The sequence below is a fragment of the Numida meleagris genome, chromosome 26, assembly GCF_002078875.1.
Source record: "Numida meleagris isolate 19003 breed g44 Domestic line chromosome 26, NumMel1.0, whole genome shotgun sequence".
NCBI lineage: Eukaryota > Metazoa > Chordata > Aves > Galliformes > Numididae > Numida > Numida meleagris.
Window position 1 is genome coordinate 493,036 of NC_034434.1, and position 14,557 is coordinate 507,592.

The 14,557-nt window shown below is 63.4% G+C and overlaps 1 protein-coding gene and 1 long non-coding RNA gene across 8 annotated transcripts in view; one reads left to right on the plus strand and one right to left on the minus strand.

Moving 5' to 3' along the window:
* On the minus strand, positions 1,402 to 4,046 carry LOC110388451. Its single transcript, XR_002432885.1, has 2 exons — positions 3,697 to 4,046; positions 1,402 to 3,234 (listed from the first exon to the last, which is right to left on the minus strand). It is a non-coding gene; the product is annotated as an uncharacterized LOC110388451 (long non-coding RNA).
* GPATCH8 (G-patch domain containing 8) overlaps positions 4,343 to 14,557 on the plus strand; it is a 29,409-nt gene continuing 19,194 nt past the window's right edge. Inside the window, exons 1-2 of one of the 7 annotated variants that reach the window (XM_021377690.1) lie at positions 4,343 to 4,485; positions 10,792 to 10,866. In XM_021377690.1, coding sequence (XP_021233365.1) covers positions 4,441 to 4,485; positions 10,792 to 10,866 — 120 coding nt within the window. In that variant the 5' untranslated portion in view covers positions 4,343 to 4,440. Of the gene's footprint in view, positions 4,486 to 5,203; positions 6,546 to 6,613; positions 7,503 to 10,791; positions 10,867 to 14,557 lie in introns of those variants that run through there. The other 6 variants (XM_021377696.1, XM_021377695.1, XM_021377692.1 and 3 more) reach the window with 6 other exon arrangements.

The window sequence follows — 14,557 nt, forward strand, 5'->3', positions numbered from 1 at the left end:
GCCCGGAGCGGAGCGCGGCGCCGGGCTCGTCCCGGCGCGGTGGGGCCCGCGGCCCCCGGGCACGGGGCACAGCTGTCGCTGTCAGCACGCGGTATTTTTAGAGCGGCCGAGCCGCGCTCAATGAGCGGGCGGTGCGAGGCGGGGGGGCCCGTGACCCCGCGCGTGGTGGTTTGGGGTCAGAGCTGCCCCGCTCGGGCCGCGGCAGGGAACCCACGGGGAGCGCCGGGACGCGGCCCCGGCCCCCTCGGCTCCGTCGGGCTCGGGATCGGCTCCGCGTGCCGAGGCGGTGGCCGTAACGCTGCCATCCCCTCCCGGGGCGGCACCCGGGGGATGTGGGGCGCCGCCGAGGGGGGCTGCCGGGGGGCGAGGTGCCCCATGGCGCGGCCGTCCCTCTCCGTGCCAGCCGGCGCCGGGGGTCCCTGCCAGCTCTGGCCGTGTGACGGGAGGTGGCAGCGCTGCCTGCTATTTATACCCGCCCTTGTCGGGGCCGCGCGCTACGTGACCCCGCGGGGACCCCCCGTCCTCTTCCTGGGGGGGCAGTCAGCCACAAGGACTCACGGAACGCGGCACGGCCCTCGGGGTCCCCTGCTGCGTGTCCCTGCCGTGCCAGCGCTGTCCCAGTCACCCCTGTAGGGTGGCCCCGCTGTGCCCCGTGGCCACCCCAGCCGTCCCCCGCCCACCAGCTCCACGCGGCCCGGCAGGGGACTCCCCTGTGCCCTGTGGGGACACCGAGCTGTCCCCATGCCCGGTAGTGGCACGAACCCACCTGCGTGCAGAAGGCACGGATCTGTGCCCAGCAGGGACACGCAGCTGTCCCCATGCCCAAAGGGGACAGTGAGCCGTCCCTGTGCCTGCTGGGGGCAGGGACTCATCCCTGTGCCCTGGGGCGGCACTGAAGTGTCCCTGTGCCTGATGGTGGCATGGAGTTGTGCCCAGCGGGGACACCGTGCTGTCCTTGTGCCTCACGGGGGGGCAAAGGGCTTTGCTCAATGGGGACACTGTGTTGTCCCCGTGCCCAGTGGGGATGCTGAGCAGTCCCCATGCGTGGCCCATGCGCCAGGGGCAGAACTCACACCCTGGCAAGTGCCAGCATCCAGAGAGGAACCGTCCCCATGGACACACAACATCCCCATGGACACACAATGTCCCCATGGACACACAACGTCCCCATGGACACACAACGTCCCCACGGGGCACAGTCCTCGCTGGCACAAGCTGTGTCTGCAGAGCACAGCAGGGGCTGCTCCTTGCTGCCCCCCCAGCCCACTCCCTCCCTGCACAGAGCTGCCTGGCGGAGCGGAGGGGCCCAGCCGGCCTGCAGGAAGGGGCCCCGCGCTCCGGGCAGCAGCGCCGTCCCCTGCTCGCACACGCATGCACACACGTGTACGCAAACGCATGGAGCTCTGGGGGCTGTGCTGCCTTGGGGTGCTGTGCACGCCGGCACACTCACGGTACCTGGCACGTACCCGTGTGTGCATGCAGGGGGCACGTGGCAGGAAGGCTCGTGCTTAGGGATGGGGCATGATGGAGCACACGTGGGTGACACCTGGATCAGGCTCAGCCCCGCTGCTGCAGGCAGGCTGCGAGCATCCCCCCAGCACCAAGGGAAACTGAGGCACGGGCTGGGGGGCGGGAGCCACCTCTGTCCCCACTGAGCCGCACTTTAGGGGACCGAGGCCAGGCTGGGGCACGGAGCAGCATCGTGGAGGCACCCGCCCCCGCATGGGGGCACCTTGGGGGGCAGATCCCCGCAGCACGCAGTCCATGTGGGCCGGGCTGTGTCCCCCACAGCACTCCAAGCACAAGCACCAGCTCTGTGCACCCAGAACCATGCGGTGCTGTGCCCACCAGCGACACGAGCCAGCAGAAAGAACACAAGGCATCAGAGGGGACCTGACCACGGCCGAGTCCCCGCGGCTCTGAGCCACCCTGCACTGTGAGGCTGTTCCCCAGTGCTGTGCCCTGAGCCCCTGTGGGCCTCACACGTCCCTCACCCCACAGCTGCTTTGCCTGGCCCTGTCCCTGCAGCCTCACACGTGGCAGCAGGCTGGGGGGCACAGTGTGCTGAGGGTCCTGCGGAGTGGTGAGGGTCCCACAATACTGCGGGGGTCTTGTGGACAGGGTGGGTGTCCCACGGTGCAGATGGGGATCGCATGGTGTGGGAGGGGTCCCCAGCGTGGGTAGGGGTCCTACAGTACTGTGGGGGTCCCATGGCGTGGATGGGCTCCTAATGTGCTGTGGGGGTCCCATGGCGTGGGTGGGGGTCCGACGGTGTGCGGGTCCCCCAGTACTGCGGGGATCCAGTGGTGTGGGTGAGGGTCCCACGGTGCAGATGGGGAATCCCACGATGTGGGTGGGGGTCCCACGGAGTGGGTGGGGGTCCCACAGCGCCCCCCAGTGCCCGCCACGCAGCCCTGCCTGGAGCAGGAGCTCCCTCTCGTGGGCGCAGCCCGAGCCGAGCGGGACCCACGGGCGGGACACGCGTGTGTGCACCTCACCGGGGGAGGAACGAGGAGCGCGGCACTCCCGGCCGGTGAGCTCACCTCCGGGCACGGGAACCTCACAGAGCGGATCCTCCTGGAAGAGGTGTGAGATGAGGAGGTGATCCGAGACAGCCAGCACGGCGTCACCGCGGGCACCGCGTGCCTGAGCCCCGGAGGGGGCTGCTGTCGGCTGCCTGCACTTGTGCGAGGCCTCGGCACGGCCCTGCACCGCGTCCTTATCCCTGAGCTGGAGAGAGATGGGTTCCGGGCTGGATGAAGGCTTGGCTGGATGGCCGCAGCCACAGCGCTGTGCTCAGCGGCTCCATGTGCAGCTGGGCGGTGACGAGTGCTGTCCCCCAGGGCTCCGTGTTAGGAGCGGTGCTCTTCAATACCTTTATCAGTGACACCGAGGATGGGATCGAGGGCACCTCAGCAGTTTGCGGACACCGAGCTGAGCCGTGACACCACAGCAGGACGGGACGCCATCCAGGACATCTCCCTCTCCTCCATGAGAACGATTCCCTGCGTGGCAGGGTGCGTGGCTGTGGCACAGCTCTCCTCCCTGGAACAACAGGCCGTGGTTATCTCGCAGCACATTAACGATGCACGTTTCTTCCTCAGGAGGACGCGTGGAGCCGCAGCGCGTGCTGGTCTGCGTGGGTCAGTAGATGGGTTTGCAGGTGACACCAGGCTGGGGAGAAGCGTCCATGTGCCGAGGGTGAGGCCTGGACGGGCTGGGCTGGCTGATGAGCTGCGGCCAGCGGGGTGAAGTTAGAACCGTGAAATCACCGAGGCTGCAAAGATCTCCGAGATCACCCAGCCCAACCCTCCGCCTCCCACCGTTTCCCCACTGAACCGCGTCCCTCGGTGCCGCATCCAAACGTTTCTCAAACGCCTCCAGGAACGGTGACTGGGCAGCCCGAGCCAGTGACCGACCGTTCTTAGGGGAAGGAATGGCTCCTAACAGCCAACCCAAACAACAAGACCGAGCGCTGGGTCCTGCGCCTTGGCCACAACAGCCCCACGCGGTGCTGCAGGCGTGGGGCAGAGCGGCTGGAAGCTGTGGAAGGGAAGGAGCTGGGGATGTTGGTTAATGCTGGGCTGCACGCGAGCCAGCAGCGTGCCCGGCTGGCCAAGAAGGCCGACGCCATCCTGGCTGTGTCAGCAGCAGCGCAGCCAGCGGGAGCAGGAGCTGCCCGTCCCCTGCGCTCACCTCAGTGCTGCGTTCAGCTCTGGGCCCCTCGCTGCGAGAAAGACGTCGAGGCCCTGGAGCGTGTCCAGAGAAGGGCACGGAGCTGTGAGGGTGCGAGCACAGTGGGGAGCGGCTGCGGGAACGGGAATGGGTCAGTGTGGAGAAGAGGACGCTGAAAGGAGACATTATTGCTCGCTACAGTGCCCTGAAAGGAGCTGGTGGGGAGGGGGGTCGACCTCTGCTCCAGGTAGCAGCGATAGAAAGAGAGTGATGGCCCTGAGCTGCACCAGGGAGGGCCAGGGCCACCCCCAGGCTCCGTGTCCCCTCATCCCGGCTCCGAGCACCCCGAGCCGCTCAGCGCCGCCCGCCCCGCCCCCGCCAGCGCCCTCCGAGAGGAGTGCGGGCCCCTCAACCCCTCACAGCGAGCTCGTCCTCCTATTGGTTCGCATTGCCATCACTCAAGAGATTGGCGCAATCCCATTGGCTCGTTCTGGGAGGGCGGGAAGCTTAGCGCCCTCCCCGTGCCCCCTGGGTCGAGCCCTCGCCACTGCCGGCTAGGCGCATGCGCGAGGCAGGAATCCGTCTGCGGGGTGCGCGCGCAGCGAGGCGGCGGCGCATGCGCCGGAGCTCTCCGCGAGCAGGCCGCTGCGCGTTGCGCATGCGCGGGGCGGCTGGTGCGCGGCCTCGGCGCTGAGGGGAGGAGGCGGCGGGAGGAGGAGGAGGAGGAGGAGGAGTGGGGGGAGGCGCGGGGCCGGGCCGCGCAAAATGGCCGACAGGTTCTCCCGCTTCAACGAGGACAGGGACTTCCAGGTAACGGCTGCAGCGCCTCGGGGCGGCCGTGGCGGTCGGGGGGCGGTGGGGGTGCGGGTGCCGTCGGGCCGCGGCCGCCCCCTCCTCAATAGGGCCCCGCGCGTAGACCGCGGCCGCGGGGGAACGGAGGGGTGCGGGTGGGCCAAGGTGACCGGGGAGCGGGGCCGGGGTCCGCTGCGAGGCGGCCCGGGGGCGGCCCGGCCCGTGGGGGTGAAGGACCCGGTGGGGGGCGAGGGCCCGGCGGAAAACAAAAGGAACGGCTGTAACGGCGCGGGGGGGGGGAGGGTCTCGTCGCGCAGCGGCGTTCCCGATCCGCGCGTTTGGGTCCCGCGGTGTCAGCGCCTTCCTCGGGGGGGCACGGATCGGGCCGGCCTCGCAGCCCCGGGCTGGCTGCAGCCGGAGCGCACGGCGGCCGACGCCGTCCCGAGGGAGCCGGGCTGCGCGGGCAGCGAGAAGCTCGTGGGCTCAGCGCCGCCCAGGGCGGGTGTGGGGCCGGGGCCGTCCTGGGTGTGAGCACCGCGCCGGGCTTGTTCGGCCTGGGGGGGAGAAGGCTCCGGGGAGACCTCGTCGCGGCCTTCAGCGCTCGAAGGGAGCTCGCAGGCGGGAGGGGAACCGACTTTGGGCACGGTCTGATAGTGACAGCGCAGGGGAAATGGCTTTAAACTAAAAGAGGGGAGAGTTAGGTTAGGTGCTGGGAAGACATTTTTTATTCAGAGGGTGGTGAGGTGCTGGCACAGGCTGCTCAGGGAGGCTGTGGTGCCCCATGCCAGGCTGGGTGGGATCCTGGGCAGCCTGAGCTGGTGGGGGAACTGGTTCGTGGTGAGGGATGGAACTGGGTGGTCGTTAAGGTCTGTCCAACCGAGTCGATGAATGCTGTGCTGCCATTCAGCGAGAGCTGGGCAGAGAGGAAGCTGAGGGTTCAACAAGGGCAAGTTCAGAACCCTGCACCTGGGGAGGAACAGCTGCAGCGTCAGTGCAGGCGGGGGCTGAGCTGCTGGAGGGAGCTCTGCAGAGAAGGACCTGGGAGTTCTGGTGGCCATGAGCCAGCAGCGTGCCCTGCTGGCCAAGAAGGCCAAGGGGACCCTGAGGTGCCCTTGTATAGAGCGTGGCCAGCAGGATGATGGAAGTTCTCCTCCCCTCTGCTCTGCCCTGGGGAGGCCGCATCTGGAATCCCATCTCCAGTTCTGGGCTCCTCAGTTCAGATCATCTAGACAGAGCGCAGTCCAGGGCTGCCAAGATGACAGGGACTTGGAGCATCTCCTGGCAGGGAAAGGCTGAGGGAGCTGGGGCTGTTCAGCCCGGAGAAGAGGAGGCTGAGAGGGGACCTCAGCTCTGCTGAATACACCCTGAGCTGCACAGTGTGAGCCACCCCACACACGAGGGGGTTTCTTCTGGGTCACTTCATTAAACGCCTCATAATTAGCACTGATACGGTGTGATTCCGCTTTCAGGTTCCTGTTTCGGGCAGGCAGATGTTGGGTTTGAAGATAGGTTTCTCGTGGTCATTCACTTTTGGAGCGGAGGGACAGGGAACCTCGCACCAGGAGAGCGCTGCAGGATGGAGCAGGGAAATGGGCAGCTCCTGGCTGCGTGTTGCACAACACGTGCACACGTGGGTTCTGCTCCCCTTGTTTTCGTTCCTTTGCAGGGCATTGTGGCTTCACAGAGAGTAATTGTAGCAGCAGAACCTGCTCCTGTGTCGCTGCCGGGAGCGTGCATGATGTCAGGGAGGAAACAGCTCCGCTGTGTGCAGACAATGGCCCAGCACTGCCCTGCCCAGCTCTGACTGCGGGCCGAGGGCTGTGAGCTGGGCGCTGCGCTCTGTTGTGCTTTCTGTAGGCTCACGCCGAGGCTGGGGCTTGTTCTGTAGCAGGCTGATTTCTCTCTTCTTTTTTCTCTGCGAGTTCTGAAGTGAGAGGACAGGTTTATTTTGTGCGTTGAGCCTTCCTGCACGGGGAACGGGATCCGTGCGCTGGGAAGGGACCCAGAGCGAGTCGGAGTCGTGCTGAGCCTGCAGCACAAGGAATGCAGGAGCCATGAATTATGGAGGAGCTGCTCAGGTGGGAGACGGCCCCGAGCTGCCGGGAGCTCAGGTGTCTGCACGGAGCCCTGCTGCTGGGCCGGGGCACCGCGCTTCACAGGCTGCTGCAGGAGCGGCCCCGCTGGTCCTTTCTCCTCGTTACAGTTGCTCCTGGAGGTTATTTCTGACTTTGTTTCCCCGTGTTCAGACCAGGGTTGCTGGAGATAGAGCCCTGGTGTGGAATGAAGGAGGTGACCCGCTGTGCTGGGGGTTGCGGGTCCCCTGTGAGGGCAGTTGCTAAGCATGGCACAAACTCTGCTTCTTGGTGGTGCAAGATACTGCGCTCAGAGCTGTGGCAGAATTCGGATTCAGTTGGTATAAAGTCATCGCTTTGTGTGTCGGCTCCCTTTGTAGGGCTGGCGGTGTTAAAAAAGCCTTTTCAACCAATTTGTAGCATCTTAATTGCAAGCTTTGGCAGGTGGCTTGCTTGGTTGGAAGGCCAGGCTCTGCCATCGGGCTTGGAGCTCGGAGCAGGGATGGATTCTGCTATTGGGCTCTGCCATCGTGCTCGGAGCAGGGATGGGACGCAGTGGAGGAGTGCTCAGAGCGTGTTGTTTGTGATCTGCTCATGGTCTTGTGATCTCAGTGAAGCCAAGGGCTGTGCAGAGCCCAGAGAGAGGGAGAGAAACAAAAGGTCGGGAGTGCAGCGTATGGGTCAGAGGAAGCTCATCGCTGGGGGAAGAGGGGCAGATGCCTCGGGATTAGCGATGCGGCCAAAGGAAGCGGTCCCAGGATGGGAAAAACAACGCCCGGAGCTTCTCTTCTGATACTGTCAGTTGTTTTGTTTCTGCTGGGGAGGAGCTGGGGAGGCCTGGCTCGGCCGGCAGCGAGCAGAGCGTGGCCAGGGACAGGGACAGAGGGGCTTGGCAGCGCGGAGCGGCAGAGGTGATACTCGGGTTTCTGTGCTCCTGAGATGCTCCGGGGAAGTGGCTTACAGGTGAGGGCTGCAGGCTGCACGTGGCTCTGTGCTGCTGGGGCAGCGGGCGGCCCCGGGGGGAAAGGGAGAAACCACAGCGGGGAGGAGGGAACGGAGCCGGGCAGAGGGGTCAGCTGAGGGCTGGGGAGATCAGGAGGAGGGGGATGCGTGACTGCAGCCAGAGCAGGGGAGCGGGGGTGCTGCTGCCACGCCTTTGTCCTGTTCGTTGTTGTAGCAGGAATATTATGGGGTGTGTGTCTGCGTGTGCAGTAATTCCCTCGTGTGACACACACTGCATCCCCTGTGTCGCTGGCTGGAGCGCGGGCGGCTGGCTCGGGGCTGGGAGCAGAGCACAGGGCAGGGGCACAGCGGGAGGAGCCGGAGCGGAGTCACTGCAGAGCTCTGCGCCCCACATCTCTCACCACGACGAGCCCCTGTGCTGGGATTTGCCATAGGTCGGTGTAGCTGGGGCGCTGCAGGAGGCAGCCCTGGGATTTCCCCCGTGGACGTTCCTTCTGCCACGGCGCAGCTCTGCCCCGTAGCTGTTCTCGACCCGTCAGCATTACGGACGGTCGGCTCTGGCAGTTTGGCTGCTGAGAGCTGGCAGGCCAGCAGTCCGTGTGCAGACGGCTGCCCGGCACATCCAGGTGCCAGTGCTGGCCACGGCCGCTGGATCGGTGCCACCCAGGTCAGTGCTGGGGCTGGTGAACCACAGGTGCCACCCGCAGCTCGCCCTGCAATTACCGGGCGCTTCTTTCAAAAGCTGCCAATTTAAATTCCCGTCCTCGTCCTAATTGCTTTTGTTGTATCAGCTGCGGAGGGTTTTTTTCTCTTGAAGCACTCGGGATGTAATTACTGTGTGTTTGCCTACAGTGCGGTTTTGCTGCTGCTTCCAGGCGGTGTTGGTGCAAACACCGAGGGGTGAGGGTGCGCGGCGCAGCCCCTGCTGCTGTGGCTCTTGGCAGGAGGAGCCCTGGGAAGGCGACGTGCGAGCGCCCGGCGCCGCGGGAGCTGTTCCTCCGCGCTGCTGGACGAGGAACGCTTCAGTGTCCTGAGTCTGCCTGGTCCTTTAGGGAAGCACCGACAACGGCGAGGTTTGACTGTGGCTAGGTGATAACTCCGGCTTTTCAGCTCCCATCAGCAGCTTGTGCTGTATCACCTGCAGCTTTCAGAAGCCCTAACGGCGTCCAGCTTCCAGCGGGGGGGGGAGGGGGGGGCCTCCGTGGGCGCAGGTTGGCCTCCAAAAGGCATCGCTGTCTGTGCACGCGATGAGAGCTGGAGAAGCACCGCTGAGCTGCGCTGCCTGGGAGCACGGCTGTCTGCACCTGGTCTGCTCTGGGGCTGTTCCTGGAGCAGAGGGGCAGCGTGAGCTGCAGCCCGGGATGTGCGGCTGCGTGCGGTGTGGCTTGTCTCACGGAGAAGTTACAGACCCATCCGGCCTTGGTTGCGTGCTGTAACAGCTGATCAGTCATGGAGAGTGTGACTGCAGCACCTCCCGTCTGCTGGCGAGGCGGGCTGAGCTCTGCCCAGGGTGAGGGCTGAGCAGCCGGGCTGCTCTCATCCCGGCTCCTGGTGTCGGCTCTCGGGGCTTCCTTGGCCCCTTCTGGCATTTCTGTGTTCCCTGCGGGGCCGTCTGCTCAGTGGTGGCTGCAGGGCAGCTCGTGGGGGCCCTGGGGAAGGGAAGCAGCGCGCTCACAGCGCCCGGCAGGGCTGGCTGGTCCGTGGGGACGCCCGTGTTGGCATCAGGGCCCTGTGTGCACAGCAGCCATAGGGGAAGCTGCTGCAGGGCTCGGTGCTCAGCAGCACTGCTCCATGCCTGTTTTGTTTCACTTACAATCTGGCGTCCCTTTGTTAGGGATTATTGCCTTCTTTCAAGCTTTGCTCTGAAGAGTGGTGCTGCTGAAGCCCACGGAAGGCGCGGGTCAGGGTGATGGCAGCGTGCGCTCTGTGCTTACAACTCTTTGCCAGAAATGCAGTGTATTCTCAATACATTTGGGGTTTAATTAATAGTTAGATTGAAACGTGATTTTTATCTTCCTCTGATTCATTGTCTCAAGGCACAGTGGCACAAAATGGCTCCGTTCGAGTGCCAGGTCGGAGCGCACCAAGGCAGCAGATGGAGCTCTGCAGATCCAGGGCCGTCCCCCTCCCGCTCCCAGGAGCAGGGTCCCAGAAGGATGCAAATACATGAAATAAAGCCCAGCTTGATAGTAACGGGATCTCTGGCTCTCAAACAAGCTTGGTTTGCTTTTGGGCTTCTTTGCATTTGGCTTGGATGGGGTTCAGTTTTTTGCATCGCTTCCAGGATTTGCTTTGTTTTTGTTAGCAGAGCCTGGAATGGGCAAGGCGTGCTTTGGAGCAGAACTGACCCTCGCTGCTTTACAATGGTGCTGAGCAGGCAGGGAGGCTTGGCCGGTGCAGGTGACCCGGCTGGCTCGCTCGGAGCAAGCTGCAGGAGCAAGTCACGCTGGGAAGTCAGAAGGGAGAAAAAGCCAGCGCGGCTTTGGTTCTGCTGAGAGAGTTTGAAGTGCACCTGATGTAAATGCTTTGCGGGTTGCGTTCTTGGATGCGGCGTTCTGCTGGTGTGAGGGGCTGCAGGGAGGATGGCTCAGCTGTGCCGTGCCTGAAGGACAGCTGGAGTTTGGGTACGATGGAGATGGTTTTCCTGGAATGGCCGCTGGTGCTGATGGCTGCTCTGCAGGGCGCCTGGGGCCGTCTGCTCTCCTGGCTGAGCCCCCAGCGCTCAGCGTCTCAGAGGGCAGGGAGCTGTGCCTCTGCTTGCTCCTGCCCCCTGCTTTGTGTGCAGCCCGCTGGGACGGGGGAGCTGTGCTGCTCAGAGAGCAGGGACCTGCTGTGTTGTGCTGGTGCTGGACGCGGGTACACAGCAGCACCGTCATGCTGCCGAGTGCTGTGCTCTGCACGGCCCTTCCATAGCACTGCAGGTACAGTACAGGAGACACAGAGCTCATAGCAGCGCAGTGCACATGTGGAAAGCACAGCACCGAGGCAGCCGGCTCCTTCCAGCTCCTTCCAGGCCTTGGTCTTATGCTGGTGCTGAGGGTCGGTGCTGCTGCACGCTCCTGAAAAGCCAGAAGTGCTGGCATCTCAAATGTTTGATATCCAACCAACTTGAGCAGTTGGTGAGCGTGGCTGCATTGGGTGCAGGTTCTTGCAGCCCGTGTACTGAGCTGGTTTACTTTGCCGGCAGAATGAACCGAAGGAACGCGTGCCCAAACCTGAGCGCTGAAGGGAGAGCTCCGGGCTGAGCCCACGTTCCGTGCCGCGGAGCTGACCTCCTGTTCTCTTGCAGGGCAACCACTTCGATCAGTATGAAGAGGGGCACCTGGAGATAGAGCAAGCGTCCCTGGACAAGCCCATCGAATCGGTAAGGCCGCGCTCGTCAGCGCCAGCGCCCGCCCGCCCCAGGCTGGGCCCCGAGCGCGCGTTGCTGTGGGCAGGAGGGGCTCCTGGCCGGGGCTGCCAGCGCAGGGCGAGCTGCATGCCGAGCTTGTGTGGGCCAGGGCTTTCAGCTGCAAGCAGTTCTCCTAAAGCCGTAGGTAACGCTTCGACTGAAGTTCCATGCGATATTTCAGCACTGACTTCATGCGCTCGCTTATAGCCGTTAGGTTTTTTTTTTTTATATTTTTGCTGAAGAATCAGGTTAATTCTTACGCAGACCTGAAGGGGTAGCGTAGCCAGGTGCATTTTGATCCTCGTTAGTCCACGTTTTTGGCTAATGATGGGTTGGAATGACGTCTGGCAGCAGGGAACGCGGCTGCGTTAGCGTTAGTGCAGCGGAGCTTCCCCACGGGTCCGAAACTGCGGCGAGGATTTCAAGTGTTGCTTTTTGTGTGTTTTGTGGCTTCTTTTCCCTTTGAATTAAGTGTGGTAAGCGCAGCCGTGAGACGGGGAAGAGCTCAGTTTTGTGTAGTTTTCCCTTTTTAAGCTTTCTGGAGCTTTTTAAGCTCTGTCTCTGCCAGCCATGGGCGCAGGGCCGCGCTCACCCATGCGCTGGCATCCAGCGTTAGCTCTGCAGCCTCAGTCAGTGCAGCGGCGATAGGAGAGGAGGAGAAGAGGTAGCGAGCAGTCAGGTCGCACAGGGCTGTGCTCCACGAAGCCCCTTTTGTTAAGGGTAGAGCCTCTCAGGTATTCCCTTCCCCAGTCCAGACACGAAGCTGCTCAAGTTCCCTCACATCCGTGCCCGCTTAGAAGACGCTCGGTGTTAGCGAGAGCTCGGTGTGTGTTCTCATTCGTGTGTAGGTCGGTGTTGTGTGTGTCTGTGTGCGTGTTTAGATGTTTACCAGAATTTACACAACTTGGGGTGTTCGACGTTTTTCTTCCGCAGCAGTTGGCCCATATTAGCTAAGCAGCCCTGATCTGGTTTGTATTGCACGGTCTGCCTTTTTTAATTTCTTCTCTAGGGTTTCCTTTCCCCTTTCTTATTTCTGTTCTTCTGGTCCAGTGAACACTGCATATAGTACCTACTGTCTTATGTGCTGGCATGATGCTAGATTTAGGCATGGCAGTAATCGATGACGCATGAGATAATGCTGCAGAGATGGGAGTTTGTATTCAGCGTTGTCCTGAATACCTCGATCATGCACTGTGCCGTGGGGATTTGATTGGAACGCCGAGGTACAGAGCTCACGGGAAGCACTGTGGGTGCAGCGCGTGGCACAGCAGCACTGGCAGAGTAGTGCAGGGAAGCGGCCCGGTGCGCGGGGAGCACCCGGCTTCTGAAGGCCTTTCCCAGACAGAGGGGCAGGAGGAGGCAGCAGGGATCCCGAGGAGGTGCCGCCTCCAGGAGCACGTGCAGCACGGGGCATCCCGGGCCGTCTGCAGGCACGGCCTTCTGTGCTGTGAGCTTTGATCATTGGGAACTGCAGCAGGAAGTTCAGAATGGGATGGCAGCTTCAGTGTTTAATTCACACGCGTACAGGGCTGGCCTGCGCTGCGGCTGCCCCTGCTCACTGGGCTTGGTGGCCTCGAAGGGTCCCTTCCAACTCCAGCCTTTCCATGACTCAGTGCTGCCGTCCGAGTGGGGTGACACGTTACTCTTCACAGCTCAGGGCAGCTTTAACGCGCTCAGTTTGGCCTTATGGGTAAATAGGGGTAGGTTGTGCCCCATGGGAGGGCTGTAGGGGGGGCGGGCAGCAGGATGCCTGAGCCGTGGGGCAGGTCTGGCAGCACAGGGCGCCCTCAGACACAGCCCAGTCTCCATCCTCACGCTGTCTTCATTCAGGACGCTGCCGGTTCTTGAAAGACGACGTGGAGCTGGGAAACAAGACTCGTGCTGTAAGGTTTCCCGCTGCTGGGGAAAATGGTGTTTCCCACCCTGCTAATGCCCCACGTGCTTCTTAAATGAGCAAGTTGCAGCCGTGCTGAGGAGCGGTTTCCCGGCGGCGTTGGCGTCCCGGTAGGAAGGCTGCTCGCTGCTGCTCCTGCCTGCGGGCACCTCCTGCTGCTGGCCCACCCGGGCACGGGGCGGACTCAAAGTGGAACGGGGAGATCCATCTCTGCAGCATTATCTGGTGAGAGGTGCTGACCGTACTGCTACAGCATGCAACTCGGAGGTGGCTGGAAACACGGGTCTGGGAGTCTACAGATCGTTACAATGCTGAAACGCGTCCCCAGTTCGCACGCGGCGTCCAGTTCCGTGGCAGCCCCGCTTTGCTCAGGCCGCAGACGTCTGCAGCGACACACGCGACTCCACCACAGCACACGGACGGCAGCGGGGCCGGCCCCAGCTAGGAGATGCGCGTAGCCTCAGCCAGAAGCCGTTTTCCATTATTAAATTGAAAGTATTTCCCATCAATGGACTCTTGATAGCAGCGAGAGCGGTACTTGCGCTTCCCCCACCAGTAACGACGCCTTTTGTGCCGCTCTGAAAGATGCTGCTCGCACCCTGGTGGTGTCAGCGCGGCCGCTGCTGCTTGTCCCTGAGCACCAGAGCCCTCGTGCGGCGCCTCGAGTCCAGGCGGGGCTGTGCTGGGTGTAGCACGGCTCGGAGGGCGGCGGCCGCGTCTGGCACCTCTCACGTTGCCCATATTTCCCTCACCTGAACTGATTCCGCTCCTTGGCCCGATCCCGTTGCTGCGAGTTCACGGTTCTCCCCGCGCAGCGCTGAGTTGAGGGGCGGTCCCGGCCCGGCCGGGCCTCGCTGGCTGCCTGAGCCGCGCTGCGGGCGCCCGCTGCCTGTGCTGGCTCCACCTGTACAGATCTGTGGACTCCGCTAGTTCCAAAGTGTACCTGGGAGAGGCTGCCGGTTTGACATTTAGCAGCAGCCACGTGTGGACAGCGCTATAAATAACGTGCTTCTTGAAGCTGAATGGTGTAGCATTACTATTTGGCTTTTCTCTCTGGTCTTCATTGTGTCATCTGTAGTGAGCTCTAGGTTTTGTTTTGGGAACTCTTTTCAACCTCTCGTTTGCATGGGTTCACCCCGTAGCATCCAGCCCTCGCTTCTGGTCCCCGCATACACAGTCAGCACAGCTTACAACCCACTCAAGAGGCGGGCGGTTCCCGGCGCCGTCCGCAGAGGAGCGGGGCGGTGCGGGCAGCGTGCACCGTGTGCGACGTGCACCGCGTGCGACGTGCCGGGCACGGCTGCGTCTGCTTCACTCGCCCTGTGGCTCTGAGCGCCCGCGGCGGGTCCTGCCCGGCAGCACCCAGCCCTCCCGGTTCTCGTGCCGGGCTTCCCGTTGCCGCGGGTCCCCTCATTGGGGAGGCTCGCTTTGCTGGGTTCCCGGTGGGTTCGCCAGCCGGGCCGTGTGTGAGGCGCACGCCTCCGCATTCTGCTGCGCAGAGCTCCCATCCACACGCACCAAAGAAACCGAGGCCCCAGGCTCTCCTCACCCGCCCAGGTGCCCGTTGCCGCTGTGGCTGCAGCACGGGCAGCCCCGAAGCCGCGGTGTGAGCGCAGGGAGCGGGCAGCATGCCGAGAAGGAGCGGCAGCTCCCGATGCCGGCAGGAAGCTCGGGGTGAGAGGGGCCCTGCCCCGTGTGACAGCCCACACCCGTACAGAGCTGTGTGCTGAGCACCCTGAGACAGCACGGCCAGGAGGAGGAGGAGGAGGA